Here is a 21595-nt window from a genome sequence, read left to right on the forward strand (position 1 = left end):
GGATTGTTGGCTGGGGAGGTGGATCCGAGATTTCCCCTCACCACGCAACCACCCACCAAACCTGTAACAATATATATATATATATATATATATATATATATATATATATATATATATATATATATATATATACAGTCAAGTGAAAAAGTAAGTACACCCCATGTAAAGTTTTGACTTTTTCAACATATTTCAACATACAGCTATTTGATCTTCATTTCAAAAATATTGATAGATAAAGGTGATATAATATAACAAATATCAAGAAACATTTACATTTTGTAGTCCATTGTATAATTTAAATAAACATAAATGCAAATTTCACATGTGGAAAAAGTAAGTACACCCTTGACTCTAATAGGTGGTATTGCCACCTTTGGCAGAAACAACCTCAAGTAGGCGTTTCTTATAACTGTCTACCAGTCTCTGACATCGACTGGGAGAAATTTTTGCGCACTCATCCATGCAGAATTCTTTCAGCTGTGCGATGTTTGAGGGGTTTCTTGCATGCACAGCTCGTTTCAAATCCCCCACAACATCTCGATGGGATTTAGATCCGGGCTTTGACTTGGCCATTCCAGAACCCTCCATTTCTTTCTTTTCAGCCATTCCTTGGTGGATTTACTGGTATATTTAGGGTCATTGTCATGTTGCAAGGTCCACCTTCGGTTGAGCTTCAACTTCTGACAGATGGCCTCACATTATCCTCAAGCACCTTCTGGTACAATGAAGAATTAATAGTGGATTCTATGATGGTGAGCTGCCCAGGCCCTGATGCAGCAAAGCTGCCCCAAACCATAATATTTCCACCACCCTGCTTCACAGTTGGTATCAGGTTCTTGTGGTCAAATGCTGTCTTTGGTTTTCGCCAAACATGTCTTCTGGTACTGTGGCAAAATAGCTCTACCTTTGACTTATCTGTCCAGAGCACATTGTTCCAGAAGTGCTGGTATTTGCCTCGGTGTTTATTGGCAAACTTTAGTCTTGCCCTGATGTTCTTTCTGGACAGCAAAGGTTTCCTCCTGGCACACCTCCCATGTCGATCAAACTTGTGAAGCCTCTTTCTAATGGTAGACTCGTGCACTTTGACATCTACAGTGGCAAGAGCTACCTGTAGGTCCCGTGATGACATTCTGGGGTTCTTAGAGACTTCTTTCAGCATCTTGCGGTCTGCTCTCGTGCTGAACTTGCTGGGTCGGCCTGGCCTGAGCAAGTTGGCAGTTGTTTGGAATCTTCTCCACTTGTAGATGATATTCCGGACAGTCGAATGATTGATTTCAAATTGTTTGGAGATCTTTTTAAATCCCTTCTCAGACTCTTAGGCATCTATAACCTTCTTTCTGAAGGCCTCAGAGACCTCTATTGATCCAGGCATGGTGACACCGCACACTTCAACAACAAAGAGCAAACCAAACTAAATGTCTGAGGTTTAAATAAGACAGGCTCCTCCAAGATCCTCTCTCACGATGTTCTAATCATTTGCACCTGAGCTGGTGCACCTGATTCTAATTTTAGGTATTTCAAGTAGTGATAAATGTCGGGGTGTACTTACTTTTTCCACATGCGAAATTTGAATTTATGTTTATTTAAATTATACAATGGACTACAAAATGTAAATGTTTCATGATATTTGTTATATTATATCACCTTTATCTATCAATAGTGTTGAAATGAAGATCAAATAGCTCTATGTTGAAATATGTTGAAAAAGTCAAAACTTTACATGGGGTGTACTTAGTTTTTCACGTGACTGTATATATATATATATATTGAGCCAAAGAAGTGCACTGACCAATGACATGACGCTGACGTCATGCGCATAAATTATACCAAGACACCACCTCCAGACTAGGAGGCATCGGTGTGGCACTCAACTCCTTGCAGACTGAGAATAAAGCTCTATTTTCACAAATTAACAAAGGCAGAGATTTCGATCTAGATTTCACCCTTATTATGGGCTTATCAGTGCAACATACTGCTGATCGTTTTTTGTTTATTTGTTGAACAGGATATATGGCAATGTTAATTCTGTGTTGCGTTTTTGTGTCCCTCATTAGGTTCTTCAGGATTATCCATTGGCTGCCTAATGTAAAATGTTTGGCTAACGTCTCTAAGCAGCGAAATAAACTGTTAAAATATTTAGCAAATGCTGACCAAAGCCAGCGTAATGGCTGCAAATCGGAATGCGCTCATGTTAGGGTTAGTGTTAAGTCATACTAATATGAATATTGCGCATCACGCATATACTCTCAGTAGTATTTCTAATATTTGCATCTCACACTGTCCATACTGGAAGGTATGTTCACAGAATTTCAAACTACATATTTTCATTTTACTATTAAGTGTAGCTTGATTGTTGTTGTTTTATAAGCTGTATGTTATCTCGATATACAATGAAAGATTATTTTTATTTCATTAAAGACAACAATATGCACGTACTTGTAACAAAATTGTCATTGTTCGTCATGTGCCGGGATTTGTCCAAGAGACAGCTTGGTTGTGTGCCCAACTTTCTTAAGTGTTTGCCAAACACTAGATGGCAGCAAAGGATCTATTTAAAATATCCTTTGCACAGCGGAAGTCGGGATTTTGTGATTGTGTGTGCGTGTTTATGTGCGTGTGTTTATACGTGCGTTCGTGCCTGTCCAGGCCATCACCTTTTTACCATATGAGCTTTTGCCATCGAATTTTCAAAAAAAACCTTATTTTGAGAATATGGAGAAGGCTCATTCATAATTGGGTCAAAATATCAAAGGGCAAAGTTACAGTGAGTACAAATAGCTCTTATCAGCCCTTCCGCTGTGCAACAGCACGAGACGGCTGGGTTGTTTTTTTATTTAATATCTTCTGTATTTCTTTGTTTTGACCACTTGCATTTTGAGATGCTTTCTAGTTTACCATTTGAGCTTCTGTCGTCAAAATTTCAACAAACCTTTATCATGGGAATCTGGAGAACATTAACTGATGCATTTTACACATTTTTACCATTTTCTTTTTTTTACCCCCGCCACCAAAGGTGGATGGAGGTTATGTTTTCACCCCTGTCTGTCTGTTTGTTTGTTTGTGAACAGGATATCTCAAAAAGTTGTGCACGGATTTGGCCGAAATTTGGCGGAGGGGTCACGTATGTGACAAGGATGAAATGATTAGATTTTGGTGAAGATCCAGATCCGTCTCATATAATTTTTTAGCTCACCTGGAACGAAGTTCAGGGTAGCTTATGTGATGGCGCGTAGTACGTCAGTCCGTCATACTGTGATGTACCAATGTTTGGCTGTCAGTCCGTCCGTAAACACTTGAGACTTCATCTCTGAAACCGCTGATGGGACTGCGACCAAATTTGGCACAAATAATATTTGTTGTGTTGTGACTAAAGTTTGTTCACGGCATTTAAAAAAGCGGGGTCTGAGGGGATCTACGGGGGGGGGGGGGGGTGAGGAGGTGGGGGGGTTGTTACACCCCAAAATAGGTATTTGCTTTCTTAGAAACGACACATTATGCAATTCTGATGAAACTTGACCACAACCTCAATCAACCGTGATGTACCAATGTGATCTGAGGAGGTATACGGGGTGGGAAGGGGGGGGGGGGGGGGGGAGGGAGGTAGGGTGTTGCCCCCCAAATTTTTTGTTTGTTTTTAAAGTCTTATGATTACCTGTATGTTAGTATGATTCTACATGCTGCCCTGTCTTCTAGCAACCATTGAAATTGGCTTAAAATTTATTTAGTCAGTGCAGCATACTGTTTATTCTACCAGGTGAGCGCCAGGGGTATTGCCCCTATGTTTTAAATGATTCTTCACCATTGAGTGATAGGGCTAAAACCGACATATAGCACGATATTGTTTAGGGTCCATCACTTCCGCCTTTGTAGATTATTTACTTTAGGATTTTTAGTTTCAGGTAATATTGTTGTTAAGATTTTTGTGTGAAATGGAGAATACTTCAATAAAAGGTAAAAAAATGTTTGTGAAGGAAAAAGGAAAACGCTGCAAAGAACCCGGAAGAGGAGGGAGGAGGTGATCGGCAGGGAGAGGGGGAGACAGCTGTGAGTTGCATCGAGGCTGCGAGTGGACTTTTTTTTAATATTGATCACGAATGAGTTGAGGCTTTCCGGGAAAGGGATTGCCCGCGACATCGTCACATATTGGGATTGCAATTAAACCTGCGTCTCAGGTTTTAATACCAAGTGTGAGCTATTGTTAGAGGGAAAGCAATGGCCTCAATTACAGGCCGATCTGACATTTTGTCCTCAAAGAGGCTGTGGGTGCATCTTGTTTTGTCGTTGGGATTCCCATATCGACAGCATTGTGTTGATCGCCGTTGGTTTCCATATCGGCTCAATTCCCATATCGACCTCTCACCTTGTAACTCCTTGTCCACCGCCGTGCCGATACCTCCCTGTTCTTGTTGTTCGGCACGCCTTCCACCTTCAACCAGCGTGGGGATTCGTGCACGGACTTTGGGGAATGTTACATTCCACTCACGTTTGGTGTATCGTGAGTTTATTGCTTTGAGAGCATTGTGGAATGATGGTACCATCATATGTATTGTTCATTTGATGCAAGGGAGATTTTCATGGTACTTTCTTTAAGAGTGTTATTGTTGTGTATGTGAGAGTTGTTAATACAATTACTTGTTTTGTTCAACAATTGCATTGGTGTGGTTTTACCATGGTTTATTAGAACACTCAAAATAACAAATCTTTCTGCCCCGTCCCTCTCGAGACTCTGAGGGGCACCCTAACCGGAGTTTGGGGAGGTAATTCGTAACAATTTCTCAAAAAGTTGTGGATTTGGATGAAACTTGGTGGACAGATTGTGTGTTTGACCAGACCAAAATGATTCGATTTTGGTGAAGATCTGAATATGGATTCGGATACGAGGATTATTTAATTTTTAAAGTGATTCTTCACCATTGAGAGATTGGGTGAAAAGTGATATATAACATGATATTTAAAAAAGTTATGGACGAGTTATGACTAAACTTGGTGGATGAGTTGGTTAGGTGACAAGAACAAGCTGATTAGATTTTGGTCCAGGTCTGAATCCAGATTCGGCCTATCAGTGGGATACGAAACATAATGTGTTCAGCCTGGCGGAGGTGTGCGCTCTACCGAGTGCTGTTCTGGTTTTACTGTTGTTTTCCTCAAGTTTCATTTGAGAGGTGATGGCTTCCATTCTTTCCTGTAAACTCACTATTGATTAAATGGACTATGTGCCAGACAATCTATTTGTATATATTATACTATCTTTACTGTTGCCAAGTGAAGGCCCCTCCCCTCCCCTCCCCCTCCCCCCACTCCCCACTCCCTTTGTTGCACCCTTGGTGGGGATGAAGAGGTGTTAACGGCATGAATCTTGCAGTACCATCAAGAGTCCAGGGCTGATGGAGACACGTAAAAGTCAAGTTACCTCAAAACCGCTGAGAGCTTCCTTTTTGCTGACTTCAGCTCATATAATAGTGATTCCTGTACATTTGTCACAAGCAGGATAAAGACATTTTGTTTATAGGACCACCAATAATATAAGTAGGCAAAATAAACCTAAACATAAAATATTGAATTTGAATCCAGCATTGCAGAATCCTGAGATATCCATGCCAGAGATATCAGTGTTGGTGATATGAATGTTGGTGATATGAATGTTGGTGATATGAATGTTGGTGATGTGAATGTTGGTGATATGAATGTTGGTGATGTGAATGTTGGTGATGTGAATGTTGGTGATGTGAATGTTGGTGATGTGAATGTTGGTGATATGAATGTTGGTGATGTGAATGTTGGTGATGTGAATGTTGGTGATGTGAATGTTGGTGATGTGAATGTTGGTGATGTGAATGTTGGTGATGTGAATGTTGGTGATGTGAATGTTGGTGATGTGAATGATGGTGATGTGAATGTTGGTGATGTGAATGTTGGTGATATCAATGTTGGTGATATCAATGTTGGTGATATCAATGTTGGTGATATAAATGTTGGAGATATGAATATTGGTGATATCAATGTTGGTGATATCAATGTTGGTGTTATCAATGTTGGTGATATGAATGTTGGTGATATGAATGTTGGTGATATGAATGTTGGTGATATCAATGTTGGTGATATGAATGTTGGTGATATCAATGTTGTAGATATGAATATTGATGATGTCAGTGTTGGTGATATCAATATTGGTGATATCAATGTTGGTGATATCAATGTTGGTGTTATCAATGTTGGTGATATCAATGTTGGTGATATCAATGTTGGTGATATCAATGTTGGTGATATCAATGTTGGTGATATCAATGTTGGTGATATCAATGTTGGTGATATCAATGTTGGTGATATCAATGTTGGTGATATCAATGTTGGTGATATCAATGTTGGTGATATCAATGTTGGTGATATCAATGTTGGTGATATCAATGTTGGTGATATGAATGTTGGTGATAACAATGTTGTAGATATGAATATTGGTGATGTCAGTGTTGGTGATATCAATATTGGTGATATAAATGTTGGTGATATCAATGTTGGTGTTATCAATGTTGGTGATATCAATGTTGGTGATATCAATGTTGGTGTTATCAATGTTGGTGATATCAATGTTTGTGTTATCAATGTTGGTGATATCAATGTTGGTGATGCCAGTGTTGGTGATATCCCGGTGTGTACCCTGGTTAGAATAGGTACACCGTATCCCTGCATGTCGTAAGAGGCGACTAAGAGGGTTGGTGTCAGGAAGGGCATCTGGCCATAAAAACATTGCTTCAAAAAGAGAACCATGACAATTACAACTACATATTGGCAGGGTACAGCCCGAAGTGGAGATCGGTTTCTGAGGTTTGGGATATGGAATGTAGGGACAATGACAGGGAGATCAGGAGAAGTGGTGGAAGTATTGGTCAGAAGAAGAGTGGACATATGTTGTGTGCAAGAGACGAGATGGAAGGGAAGTGGTGTGAGAATGGTGAAGGGTAGGCAGGGACAGAAATACAAGTTTGTGCGGCAAGGGTGCCCGGAGGACGTGAATGGTGTTGGTGTTCTGTTTTCTGAGGAGTTTGTAGACAGTGTGGAGAGTGTGACTAGAGTGAGTGATAGGTTGATGATGGTGAAAGTGATGATTGGAAAGCTCTTGGTGAACGTCATCTCGGGATATGCTCCGCAGGTTGGTCGGAGCGATGAAGAGAAGGACAAGTTCTGGTGTGCGATAGAGAAGCTGATGGAAAACGTGAAAGATGAGGAAGTTGTTGTGGTAGGAGGAGACCTAAATGGACATGTGGGAAGGAGTATGGCCGGTTTTGAGGGAGTTCATGGGGGTTACGGATATGGTGTGAGAAATGGAGAAGGTGAAAGGATTTTGGAGTTTGTTGATGGAGCTGATTTGTTGATTTGTAATACTCAGTTCCAGAAAAAGGATAATAAGCTTGTTACATACACGTCAGGTGGGTCGACGACAACCGTTGACGACCTGATGGTGCGTAGGCGAGATAGGGGGCACCTCCGGGACACAAAGGTGATCCCGGGGGAGGAGGCTGTTTCACAGCACCACCTGGTTGTCTGCGACATAAGGGTGAAAGGTGCGAGGAGAGCTCGGCGGGTGAAGTACCAACCGAGAATGAAGGTGTGGAGGTTGAAAGAGGTGACAGTAAGGGAGGCATTAAAAGAGAGGCTGAGTAGGGTAGAGGATGATGTGGTTGAGCTTGAACGTGGTTGGATGTCAATGAAAGATAGTCTGTTGGGAGCCGTTGGTGAGGTATGTGGATGGACAAAAGGACCACCGAGGCACTCGGAAACATGGTGGTGGGATGATGAAGTTGTAAAGAGGATTGACGTGAAGAGGAAGAGGTTCAAGGAGTGGCAGAAGGCGAAGAGTACGGGAGCAGAAAAAGCAGAGCATGAAAGTTATAAGGCAGCCAAGAAGGCTGCAAAGAAAGAGGTAGCAAAGGCGCAGGAGGCATGTAGGAAAATGTTCGGAGAACGCTTGGATTCGGAAGAGGGTCAGAGAGCGGTATTCAGGATTGCAAAGCAGATAGCGAAAGAGAGGTGTGATGTGATGGGGGTGAGTTGCTTGAAGGATGAAGTGGGACAAATCGTTGTGGACCCAGATGGAATAAAAGGAAGATGGAAAAGTTATATGGAAATGCTGTTGAATACAGAGAATGAATGCGATGGCAACATAGAGAGAAACCCAGTTTTAGGACCAGCAGAGAAAATAACTGAGAAGGAAGTTGAGGAAGCGATAAAAGCAATGAAGAGTAGAAAAGCGGGAGGGCCGACGGGAGTTGTGGGAGTTGTGGGAGATATGTTGAAGGCAGCAGGAAGTTGGGGCATGAAGAGAATGACAGAGATCTGTAATCTGGTGGTGAAAGAAGGCCGCATTCCAGTGGATTGGGAACTGAGTACCCTCGTCCCTCTCTACAAGGGGAAAGGTGACCCTCTGGGGTGTGGCTCGTGCCGAGCGATAAAGTTATTGGAGCATGGAATGAAGGTATTTGAAAGGGTGTTGGAGAGGAGGATAGGGAAGAAGGTGAAGATCGACAAAATGCAGTTTGGATTTATGCCAGGAAGAGAAACGACAGACGCGCTCTTTATTGTGAGGCAGTTGCAGGAGAAGTACATGGAGAAGAGGAAGAAGTTGTTTCTTGGGTTTGTTGATCTGGAGAAAGCATTCGATAGGGTTCCACGTGAAGTATTGACAAGAGCATTGAGGAAGTTAGGAGTGGAGGAATGGTTGATCAGAGTAGTGATGACAATGTACAAAAGAGTGCGCACAGCTGTACGGATGAAGGACGGGAACAGTGGTGAGTTTTAGGTGAAGGTGGGAGTGCATCAGGGGTCGGTACTAAGTCCTCTACTATTTGTAGCTGTGATGGAGGTGCTGGCTCAGAATGTAAAGGAGGGTTTACCGTGGGAGTTGTTGTATGCAGATGATCTGGTGTTGATTGCGGAAAGTCTGGATGGACTGAAGGAAAAGATGAACAAGTGGAAGGAATGTATGGAGACAAAAGGTCTGAAGGTGAATATAGGAAAGACGAAGGTGATGGCAAGTGGTAAAGCATGTGGTGAGGTGGAAAGAACTGGGAAGTGGCCATGTGCTGTGTGCAGGAAGGGTGTCGGAGTGAACTCCATTCAATGTACAATGTGTGCTGAGTGGGTTCATCAAAAATGTAGTGGTCTGAGAGGGTCATTTACCAGTGTAGCAGCTACATTCAAATGTAAGGTGTGCACAGAGGGTGTGCAAATGTAAGGTCCTATACAACAACGTTTTGTGAACCGGAAGTCTCCTACACAACAACGCCTTGTGAACCGGAAGAACCGGAAGAACCGGAAGAACTTGTGAACCGGTTCACGGTTAATCCGTGAAGGAATCTTGGCTCGGCGGCTCCGCAGCATTCAGTGCTTCAACTTTTCCGGACTCCTAATAATTACGGTGGGACCACTTGTCACAGTAGTCACCTGACTGGCGGTCTCCTTCTCGGCCACTGCTCTGATAATCCTTCCTTCGGGAGCTGTCATAACTCTGGAAGCCTCCATAATAATATCGCTTGCAGCCACCACCACTACTACTCCGTAGTCCTCCTCTGTAGCCCCTCGACCGCTAGGAAATGCCTTCCCTACTGTGATGATCCGACCCTCCAACTCCTTGCTATTCAGACCCTTTTCTGCCTCTCTGGCGTCCTTTGAGTTTTCAAACGTGACAAAGCCAAACCCTCTTGACTTTCGTGTCTCCCTGTCTTTTATCAGCAGCACTTCCAAAAGCGGTCCATAGTTGCTGAAGGCAGACTCCAAAACATCTTCCTTTGTTTTGAAGTTCAGTCCACCTACAAATAACTTGCTAAACTTGTTGCCATCCCTAACTGGTGTGGTGTTATTTTCCCTACTGGGCTTTTTAACAACCATCGGGTTGCCATATACTTGACCACCGGCCAAATCATTCCCGATAACAACCGATACTCCCTCTACAGGAAGCGTGGCTTGTAAACCGACGGTGACCGGTCCTGACACCAAATCGGACTCCAAATGGATGACATAAAGTGGAGCACTAACACAGCCACCAATCCCCTGTAAACGAACACTATCCCCAGTTGCCGTCTCCTCGGACCATGGCAAGATGCCTTCAAAGATTGATGTGCTCCTGTGTCCCTCAATATCCTAACCGGTCTCCGGTTAGTCGAGGCTCCATCCAGTGACACAAACCCCTCGGAAATAAATGGTTGGTAACCCTTTTGAGGGCGATTTCTCACAATGGCCATCGCATTTGGAGTCGTACTAGTCGAACTCCGCTCCTGATTTTCCTTTCCCAGAGCATAACAGTTGGACATCCAGTGTCCAGGTTTATGGAAAAAGTGCAAGTAAGCCCGGAGGAGAACCTCGTGGTCTGCCAAGGCATGGGGGCGGCTGTCTGCCTCGAGCCCCCTGGACGATAGGTCTGTCTTGGAACCGCAGTCTTCTGATTTCTAGAAGTCGTGGTGTCAAAATAGACCTCATTTTCATCCCGAGGCCACCCCCATGGATTTTCATTCTCCGCCCCTGATGTACCATAGCTCCCCTGGCTAGGTCTGGGCGAGAAGTTTGGTTTGTGGAACCTCATCCTGTGTGTTAAGGCATAGTCATCTGCCATGGTGGCTGCCTCATACAGCTTTGGTACTTTCCTTTCCTCCAGATGAACTTTAATGTCCTCGTGGACACACTGTTGGAATTCCTCCACCAGGATCAATTGTCGCAATAGTTTGAAGTCTTTCCCAACTCCTTTTGAATCACACCACCTATCAAACATGGTTTCCTTCACTATGGCAAATTCCACATGGGTCTCACTCTCCCTCCTCCTGGCATTCCGGAATTTTTGTCGGTAAGCTTCCGGGACCAATTCATAGTCTTTGAGAATGTGTTTCTTCAATACCTCGTAATCTGCACATTGGTCAATCGGTAAAGCCGAATAAATCTCTTGAGCTTTACCCACCAGAACACTTTGCCCTAGTATGGACCAGTACTCCTCAAGCCAGTTTAACTGTCGAGCCACTTTCTCAAAGTGTGGAAAAAACTTGGCTACCTCCTTTTCATTGAAGGGTGGAACCAGCCTCACATGTCTGCCAACATCCCAGGTGTTCTGACTAGGTGTCGAACTAGTCGGCATGGATGGTACCTCTCCCCGTTCTTTCATTAACATCCAGCTCCTTGAGTCTAATTTCCTGCTGAAGCGCCATTTCACGGTCCTTTAACTCCCTGTCGGCTTTTCTCTCCTCTGCTTCGAGTTCCCTTTCAGCTCTCCTTTCCTCTGCTTGTTCCTTTTCTCTTCTTTCCTGGAGTTCTCTTTCCACTCTCCTTTCCGCGGTTCTTTCTTGTGCTTTTTTCTCTTCTAACCTTTCCTGGAGTTCTCGTTCCACTCTCCTTTTTTGTCTTCTAACCTTTCCTGGAGTTCTCTTACCTTTGCGGCTCTTCTTTCCTCGCTCTGCAATTGCAACTCCAGTTTCCGGAGCTCCACCTCTTCTGGTTCCTCGGGTAACCAATCCCGGGCTACCTCTCCCCATGTTCCTAATCCCACCATAGATTGTATCACCACTGTCTGCAACTCTGCCTTCTTCATATTCGTTCGGACCTCCAAGATAAAATGTTTGGCCAAATTCAAGAGGTCCGATTTTACTAACGCTCTGAACTGTGCTTCACTCGGGGTCACTGTAAACTTCTCTGCGTCAAACTCCATGGTGACTACTGCTAACACCTGTTAACCTTCACACAAGAAATTCCCAATTTTTAATTTATTTTTTTCCCGAAAAATTTGGTACTGTTGGAAAAAGTTCAAAATTTGGGAATTCTGGGAATGTTAGGGAATTCTTTCCCAGACTAAATTTAGGAAATTTTTAGATCCCGGACGCAGACCCAATTTCGAGCCCACGAGTCAATTGGACGAGCCCCCAATTTCCGTTACGGGGTCCTCACCGATCTCCGGGTCTCGGTAAACCTCCGAACCCCGCGAGGAGGCCCGGCAGAAAAATATGTTATCCGGTGTCAAAAACAAATCAATAGTGGAACCACACCCAAAGATTGTAAATGAACCGATTGTATTAAAAGCACACAGGAAAAACATACAGCAATGAAAGCAATCAGTCATACAATTAACCTCAAGATGGTACCACCTTATTACGTAACATAAACTCACAGATCCCAGTCCCAGCTCAGCAGCAGCTCGGCAGTGATCCGCGCTCCCAGTGAATGGAGCCCAACCCTTTAATGTCTCTATAACTCAACGGAGATGAGGCGAAGATGCGAGTATGGCGGTGTAGGTAAGGCATGGACCGTCACGTGGTCTAATCCAACAGCTACCTGACCGTGGACAGGGAATCCCAAATAAGCGATCCGGATGTGCACCTTCCCCGTTCAGTCAACGAACCGCAGGGCAATCTTCCAAAGCCGCTTTAGTGCACACACCTATTCTGGTAAATCACTGGATGGCGGGACCCGCGGATACAGCCAACCCAAGGTTCCGCGAACGACGCGCGAGGTCCCGGTAATGACGGCTGGCTCGTCCTCCAGCCGTCGCTGCTAGGCGAAGATTCTCCGGAATCACACCTGTACCTGGCTTCCCAGGCTTTTCCACAATTCCATCGATCACCAATCGCTCAAGATTCCCTTCCCGAACTCAAAGTTCTCTCGCCATGTAAGCTGGCCCAAGCCAGGTGTGGAGCTTCGTCAGAACACCTCCTTTTCCTTTCTCTCACGTCCTCCTCCTCCTCCCTCGACCTCTTTCGGCCCACTATGCCATTTCCGGTATTATTTTATCATGAGCACTTTTAAACCTTTTAACTATAATAACCCTTTCCCTTCAACCACAATCACCAGAATACTGAGAACCAACAACAATAATCATAACAACAATCATTCGGGCCGAATCCATAACACTTCCCCCCCTCAAGAAAGAAAGTTTGAACACAGCGAAAACGTTCTTTGCATGCCCTCTTTAAACAAGCAAAAGTAAATTCACAACCCAAATCAGCAATCCCCGTGAGCAACAATATTCAACCTTCCCCAAAAATAAAGCAACAAAATTTTACACAACCCCCAGAGCTTTCCAAAGTTAATTTCCTCTGGACCAAGCATCAGCAACGACATTGTCCCTGCCCCTCTGATTTTTACTTCTAGTTTCTCTTGAATGAAGGTTAAGGGGTTGTGATCAAAAACCCAAAGGCCAGCAAATCTATAGCACTTTCCCCGGGAGACCGAGCTGAAAGCCAGGTTCCATGGTGGTTGGGTGGTGAGGCCTGGAAGTATTCACTACATGGACGCCTTTAGGAACGTGGAGTTCACGGTTTGTCCGGGGAGGAAAGTTCAATACATGGACGCCTTTAGGAACGTGGAGTTCACAGTTAGTCCGTGCAGGGAAGTTCACTACCTGGACGCCTTTAGGTACATGGCGTTCACGGTTAGTCCGTGTAGGAATCTTGGCTCGGCGGCTCCGCAGCATTCAGTGCTTCAACTTTTCCGGACTCCTAATAATTACGGTGGGACCACTTGTCACAGTAGTCCCCTGACTGGCGGTCTCCTTCTCGGCCACTCCTCTGATAAATCCTTCCTTCGGGAGCTGTCATAACTCTGGAAGCCTCCATAATAATATCGCTTGCGGCCACCACCACTACTACTCCGTGGTCCTCCTCTGTAGCCCCCTCGACCCCTAGGAAATGCCTTCCCTACTGTGATGGTCCGACCCTCCAACTCCTTGCTATTCAGATCCTTTTCTGCCTCTCTGGCATCCTTTGAGTTTTCAAACGTGACAAAGCCAAACCCTCTTGACTTTCGTGTCTCCCTGTCTTTTATCAGCAGCACTTCCAAAAGCGGTCCATAGTTGCTGAAGGCAGACTGCAAAACATCTTCCTTTGTTTTGAAGTTCAGTCCACCTACAAATAACTTGCTGAACTTGTCGCCATCCCTAACTGGTGTGGTGTTATTTTCCCTACTGGGCTTTTGAACAACCATTGGGTTACCATAAACTTGACCACCGGCCAAATCATTCCCGATAACAACCGATACTCCCTCTACAGGAAGCGTGGCTTGTAAACTGACGGTGACCGGTCCTGACACCAAATCGGACTCCAAATGGATGACATGAAGTGGAGCACTAACACAGCCACCAATCCCTGTAAACGAACACTATCCCCAGTTGCCGTCTCCTCGGACCATGACAAGATGCCTTCAAGCATTAAAGATTGATGTGCTCCTGTGTCCCTCAATATCCTAACCGGTCTCCGGTTAGTCGAGGCTCCATCCAGTGACACAAACCCCTCGGAAATAAATGGTTGGTAACCCTTTTGAGAGTGATTTCTCACAATGGCCATCGCATTTGGAGTCGTACTAGTCGAACTCCGCTCCTGATTTTCCTTTCCCAGAGCATAACAGTTGGACATCCAGTGTCCAGGTTTATGGCAAAAAGTGCAAGTAGGCCTGGAGGAGAACCTCGTGGTCTGCCAAGGCATGGGGGCGGCGGTCTTCCTCGAGCCCCCCGGACGATAGGTCTGTCTTGGAACCGCAGTCTTCTGATTTCTAGAAGTCGTGGTGTCAAAGTGGACCTAATTTTCATCCCGAGGCCGCCCCCATGGATTTTCATTCTCCGCCCCTGATGTACCATAGCTCCCCTGGCTAGGTCTGGGCGTGAAGTTCGGTTTGTGGAACCTCATCCTGTGTGTTAAGGCATAGTCATCTGCCATGGTGGCTGCCTCATACAGCTTTGGTACATTCCTTTCCTCCAGATGACCTTTAATGTCCTCGTGGACACACTGTTGGAATTCCTCCACCAGGATCAATTGTCGCAATAGTTCGAAGTCTTTCCCAACTCCTTTTGAATCAATCCACCTATCAAACATGGTTTCCTTCACTATGGCAAATTCCACATGGGTCTCACTCTCCCTCCTCCTGGCATTCCAGGATTTTTGTCGGTAAGCTTCCGGGACCAATTCATAGGCTTTGAGAATGTGTTTCTTCAATACCTCGTAATCTGCACATTGGTCAATCGGTAAAGCCGAATAAATCTCTTGAGCTTTACCCACCAGAACACTTTGCACTAGTATGGACCAGTACTCCTCAGGCCAGTTGAACTGTCGAGCCACTTTCTCAAAGTGTGGAAAAAAACTTGGCTACATCCTTTTCATTGAAGGGTGGAACCAGCCTCACATGTCTGCCAACATCCCAGGTGTTCAGACTCGGTGTCGAACCAGTCGGCATGGATGGTACGTCTCCCCGTTCTTTCATTACATCCAGCTCCTTGAGGCTACTTTCCTGCTGAAGCGCCATTTCACGGTCCTTTAACTCCCTGTCGGCTTTTCTCTCCTCTGCTTCGAGTTCCCTTGCAGCTCTCCTTTCCTCTGCTTGTTCCTTTTCTCTTCTTTCCTGGAGTTCTCTTTCCACTCTCCTTTCCGCGATTCTTTCTTGTGCTTTTTTCTCTTCTAACCTTTCCTGGAGTTCTCGTTCCTGTGCTTTTAATCTTTCCTGGAGTTCTCGTTCCACTCTCCTTTTTTGTCTTCTCACCTTTCCTGGAGTTCTCTTTCCTTTGCGGCTCTTCTTTCCTCGCTCTGCAATTGCAACTCCAGTTTCCGGAGCTCCACCTCTTCTGGTTCCTCGGGTAACCAATCCCGGGCTACCTCTCCCCATGTTCCTAATCCCACCATAGATTGTATCACCACTGTCTGCAACTCTGCCTTCTTCATATTCGTTCGGACCTCCAAGCTAAAATGTTTGGCCAATTTCAAGAGGTCCGATTTTACCAACGCTCTGAACTGTGCTTCACTAGGGGTCACTGTAAACTTCTCTGCGTCAAACTCCATGGTGACTACTGTTAAGACCTGTTAACCTTCACACAAGAAATTCCCCAAAAAAAATTTATTTTTATTTTTTGGAAAAATTTGGGACTGTTTAAAAAGTTCCAAATTTGGGAATTCTGGGAATGTTAGGGAGTTATTTCCCGGACTAAATTTAGGAAATTTTTAGATCCCGGACGCAGACCCAATTTCGAGCCCACGAGTCAATTGCACGAGCCCCCAATTTCCGTTACGGGGTCCTCACCGATCTCCGGGTCTCGGTAAACCTCCGAACCCCGCGAGGAGCCCCGGCAGAAAAATATGTTATCCGGTGTCAAAAACAAATCAATAGTGGAACCACACCCAAAGATTGTAAATTAACCGATTGTATTAAAAGCACACAGGAAAAACATACAGCAATGAAAGCAATCCGTCATACAATTAACCTCAAGATGGTACCACCTTATTACGTAACATAAACTCACAGATCCCAGTCCCAGCTCGGCAGCAGCTCGGCAGTGATCCGCGCTCCCAGTGAATGGAGCCCAACCCTTAAATGTCTCTATAACTCAAAGGAGATGAGGCGAAGACGCGAGTACGGCGGTGTAGGTAAGGCATGGACCGTAACGTGGTCTAATCCAACAGCAACCTGACCGTGGACAGGGAATCCCAAATAAGCGATCCGGATGTGCACCTTCCCCGTTCAGTCAACGAACCACAGGGCAATCTTCCGAAGCCGCTTTAGTGCACACACCTATTTCGGTAAATCACCGGATGGCGGGACCCGCGGATGCGGCCAACCCAAGGTTCCGCGAACGACGCGCGAGGTCCCGGTAATGGCGGCTGGCTCGTCCTCGAGCCGTCGCTGCGAGGCGAAGATTCTCCGGAATCACACCTGTACCTGGCTTCGCAGGCTTTTCCACAATTCCATCGATCACCAATCGCTCAAGATTCCCTTCCCGGACTCAAAGTTCTCTCGACATGTAAGCTCGCCCAAGCCAGGTGCGGAGCTTCGTCAGAACACCTCCTTTTCCTTTCTCTCACGTCCTCCTCCTCCTCCCTCAACCTCTTCCGGCCCACTATGCCATTTCCGGTATTATTTTATCATGAGCGCTTTTAAACCTTTTAACTATAATAACCCTTTCCCTTCAACCACAATCACCAGAATACTTAGAACCAACAACAATAATCATAACAACAATCATTAGGGCCGAATCCGTAACAGTTGGTGATATAAATGTTGGTGATATAAATGTTGGTGATATCAATGTTGGTGATATCAATGTTGGTGATATCAATGTTGGTGATATCAATGTTGGTGATATCAATGTTGGTGATATCAATGTTGGTGATATCAATGTTGGTGATATCAATGTTGGTGATATCAATGTTGGTGATATCAATGTTGGTGATATCAATGTTGGTGATATCAATGTTGGTGATATCAATGTTGGTGATATCAATGTTGGTGATATCAATGTTGGTGATATCAATGTTGGTGATATCAATGTTTGTGTTATCAATGTTGGTGATATCATTGTTGGTGATATAAATGTTGGTGATATCAATGTTGGAGATATGAATATTGGTGATATCAATGTTGGAGATATGAATATTGGTGATATCAATGTTGGTGATATCAATGTTGGTGATATCAATGTTGGTGATATCAATGTTGGTGATATCAATGTTGGTGATATCAATGTTGGTGATATCAATGTTTGTGTTATCAATGTTGGTGATATAAATGTTGGTGATATCAATGTTGGAGATATGAATATGGGTGATATCAATGTTGGTGATATCAATGTTGGTGATATCAATGTTGGTGATATCAATGTTGGTGATATCAATGTTTGTGTTATCAATGTTGGTGATATAAATGTTGGTGATATCAATGTTGGAGATATGAATATGGGTGATATCAATGTTGGTGATATAAATGTTGGTGATGTCAATGTTGGAGATATGAATGTTTGAAATATGAATGTTGGAGATATGAATGTTGGTGATATCAGTGTTGGTGATATCAATGTTGGTGATATCAATGTTGGTGATATCAATGTTTGTGTTATCAATGTTGGTGATATCAATGTTGGTGATATCAATGTTGGTGATATCAATGTTTGTGTTATCAATGTTGGTGATATCAATGTTGGTGATATCAATGTTGGTGATATCAATGTTGGTGATATCAATGTTGGTGATATCAATGTTGGAGATATGAATGTTTGAAATATGAATGTTGGAGATATGAATGTTGGTGATAACAATGTTGGTGATATCAGTGTTGGTGATATCAATGTTGGTGATATCAATGTTGGATATATGTATGTCAGCGATATGTATGTCGGAGATATGTATGTTAGAGATGCCATTGTTAAATATATTTTGAGATGTCAATCATAGTGTTTTGGATATTAGAGCTCTCACTATTAGAGATCTCAACATTCAAGTTCCTGATGTATGAGACCTTAATCTTCGAGATCCACAACTTAGTGATCCTGATGGTGGAGCTGCTGACATACTTCCAGAGTATAAAGGATGTTGAAGCTCTTTGTCTTAGAATTGCACATATTTATGTTCCTGATACTAGCTTATCTGATGTTTGAGCTTCAGAAGAATGTAAATCCTAATTTTTCACATTAAAAAATGGACTCTCCAAGTTTGTTTTTCTTCTTATTGAGTGTGTGAGTGTGTGAGTGTGTGTGTGTGTGTGTGTGTGTGTGTGTGTGTGTGTGTGTGTGTGTGTGTGTGTGTGTGTGTGTGTTTTTGTGTGTGAGTTCGTGTGTGTGTGGTGTACAGTGTGAGTTAAGGTGTCTATGTATTCATACATGATGGAGTGTGCGCTGACGATTGTGAATACATGAAGACACATGAATCTCTCAAGCAAGGAAGGTAAACATCTGTGGACAAAGCTTTAAGCTATGGTTCGAGCGTTTGAAAGTGAGATCAAATTGCTGGGTTGACTTAGCTATGTTGCGTGGACATAAATTAGTAAGAGTCTATTGATGTGAACCCACGGTGGAGGTTGTGGATACAGTGTTCGCAGAGCTGCTGAGCAGGAAGGTTACACCATTTCTGGATCTGATGACTTGCCAGTAACCATTTTGTAAAAATGAATGTGCAGCATCTAACTCAATATGTCGAAATGTCACACACATCCATGCCCGTCGGATTCCCACGAGTGACCCCGCAAGTTTGCATTGACGTTCGTCGATGGACTCGTTCGCCCGTCTCATTCGCTTTCTTGCTACATCCTGTTCAAGTCTGCGTTCTTCATCGATCGTCTCATTCATTTTGGAAATAGAAGTTTCCACGCAGCGCATGAATTGTCACGATCCTCAAGAGGAATTTTTCTCGTAATCATCAAATGATAAATGGCAAGTAAATTATATTGTGGAAAATTAAAGATTTCAAATAAACCTATTTAAAGTGTATGCGCACATAACTAATTTTAAAAAACGAAGAAATATCTCTCGGTAATTTCCTGAAACATATTTTACTTCCGGATAATAATGTTGAATGAAATAAAAACGAAGAAATATATGTCGGCATCATTGTTGACGTTTTTGTGACGACTGTCATCAAACGAAAAAGTAATATATCTTTACGGAAAAGCAAAAGCGAATTTTTAATACATATCGACACGTTGCCGTCGGTGTCATGTTGGGCGGTGTATGATACACCATGACGCGATTTTTAAAAATATATCTCTGCATTTTCCCGCGTGTGTGGAATGTTCTCAATTATTGCTGACACCGAGTCCAAACCATCGATAAAAATGAAATCATATGGTGAGTTAGATTGGAGATAAAGGCGTGAGAGAGACGAAATGGCCTTGAAGTTACAGGCGTTTGAGAATTCATTTCGTTCTATAAACGGCAACTTTCATCGGATTTTCTTCCCGTTTTTTTTCAACCGAGTCTAAAACTATGTTAGCGACTGTGAAAAATGAAATGATATATCGAATTATTAATATGTATCGACACGTTGCCATCGGTGTCATGTTGGGCGGTGTATGATACACCATGACGCGATTTTTAATAATATATCTCTGCATTTTCCCGCGTGTGTGGAATGTTCTCAATTATTGCTGACACCGAGTCTAAAACCATCGATAAAAATGAAATCATATGGTGAGTTAGATTGGAGATAAAGGCGTGAGAGAGACTCAATGGCCTTGAAGTTACAGGCGTTTGAGAATTCATTTCGTTCTATAAACGGCAACTTTCATTGGATTTTCTTCCCGTTTTTTTTCAACCGAGTCTAAAACTATGTTAACGACTGTGAAAAATGAAATGATATATCGAATTTGATTTGAAATAAAACTGGGAGAGAGAGCAAGACACCACGGGCCTACAAAACAGGCCTCAAAGCTATGCGAGTTAATAAAATGGTGGATATTTGTTTTTAATTATATGAAGCCACTCCCAGAATGGGTGGAGCTACTCTGCAAACCGAGTAAGCCACACCCCGGACAGACGCCCAACAGACAGACAGACAGACAGACAGACAGAATCATCTACGGTTGAAGAACAGAGCCCAGGTGATTGAGTATTATCCGGCCTGTTTAATAATTTGGTCAATGCTTGCAAGTTATGAAAGTTCTTCCTTTGAGCCTACAACTATTTTGAAGTTTGCCATTAAGACGTAGCTAAATATACCTAAATTAATTACTTAGGGTTTATGTAGATATAGTACCCTGGCCTCGATAGGCTCGTCGCAACCTCGACTCGGCTTTGCTTCTCAGCATTTGCATTGTGATAAAAAATTAAATAAATATGAACAGAAAGAAATAGGCTGCTGGCAGTTTTCGCTGCTCTTGTTGTTGTACTTCTCTCAATACTTGATGTAAACCAGTGTAATGTTGAAGACATTAACGAGTAATCATTATTGACCGATATTCATTTCAATCCACTAGCTTGATGTCCATGAGAGCCCCCTCATGTAGCTCAGTTATTCATCAACTTAGAAATATATTCATACATTGATGAGAAAACAGAGACTAATATAATCTAGTTTTACTGGATGACCAGGATAGTGTTTCATTTTGCTGCTCTTTCCTCCTCCTCTGCTCCATTTGTTTTCACAGGAAAGACTTATGAGATCTCATACATACGGCTACGCTTCCACAACAGTCGCCCCGAGAGCTTTGCCATCTACCAGCGTTCCTCACCCATGGCTCCATGGAAGCCTTTGCAGTTCTACAGTGCATCGTGCGACCGGACGTATGGTCTTCAAGCTCGTTCCGCTTTGCAGGCTGGCCAGGAGGACGAGACCACGGTGCTGTGCAGTGAAGAGTTCAGCGACATCTCACCGCTCACTGGCGGTAACGTGGCTTTCTCCACACTTGAGGGACGACCGAGTGCCTACAGTTTCGACCAGAGCTCAGCTCTGCAGGTGAGCCTGTGAAACACTCATGGAGATCGAAGTCAGTTGAGTCTTAGGCAGGCTTGGACAAACAATGGGTGTTGGGGAGGAATGAGGGGCAGGAGAGGATGCATAGGATGGACAAGACGGATACAGAAGGAAACTCTCAAGAGGAAAAAGTGGAAATTTGGAAGGAGGGATTTGGGTGGGGTTAATGGGAGGAGAAAAAGTCATGGTTTTGGATTGGGGACGATCTGAAATGGTGGTGAACAGCTGACTTGAAGACCTTGAGGGAAAAATGAAATTGTGTAGCGGAATCATCTTGCCTTTGATTAGATAATATGTAAATATGCGTCACCAGAACGGGGTTGATGGTGAACTGTGTGTGCCCTGGATAAACCCGGGACGGGAGTGGGGGCGGGGGAGGGGGGCATGGAGACAAAGCACAGAAAGAGCAA

General features: G+C 43.8%; 1 protein-coding gene across 2 annotated transcripts in view; it reads left to right on the top strand.

Annotated features, from left to right (window-relative positions):
- LOC137439004 (laminin subunit gamma-1-like) overlaps positions 1 to 21595 on the top strand; it is a 241952-nt gene that overhangs the window by 24499 nt on the left and 195858 nt on the right. For both annotated transcript variants that reach the window (XM_068134563.2, XM_068134561.2), the window contains exon 2: positions 20860 to 21167. In XM_068134563.2, the coding sequence (XP_067990664.2) occupies positions 20860 to 21167 (308 nt within the window). The remainder of the gene's footprint in view (positions 1 to 20859; positions 21168 to 21595) is intronic.

Source organism: Myxine glutinosa, chromosome 13 (genome assembly GCF_964187855.1).
Source record: "Myxine glutinosa chromosome 13, kmMyxGlut1.1, whole genome shotgun sequence".
NCBI lineage: Eukaryota > Metazoa > Chordata > Myxini > Myxiniformes > Myxinidae > Myxine > Myxine glutinosa.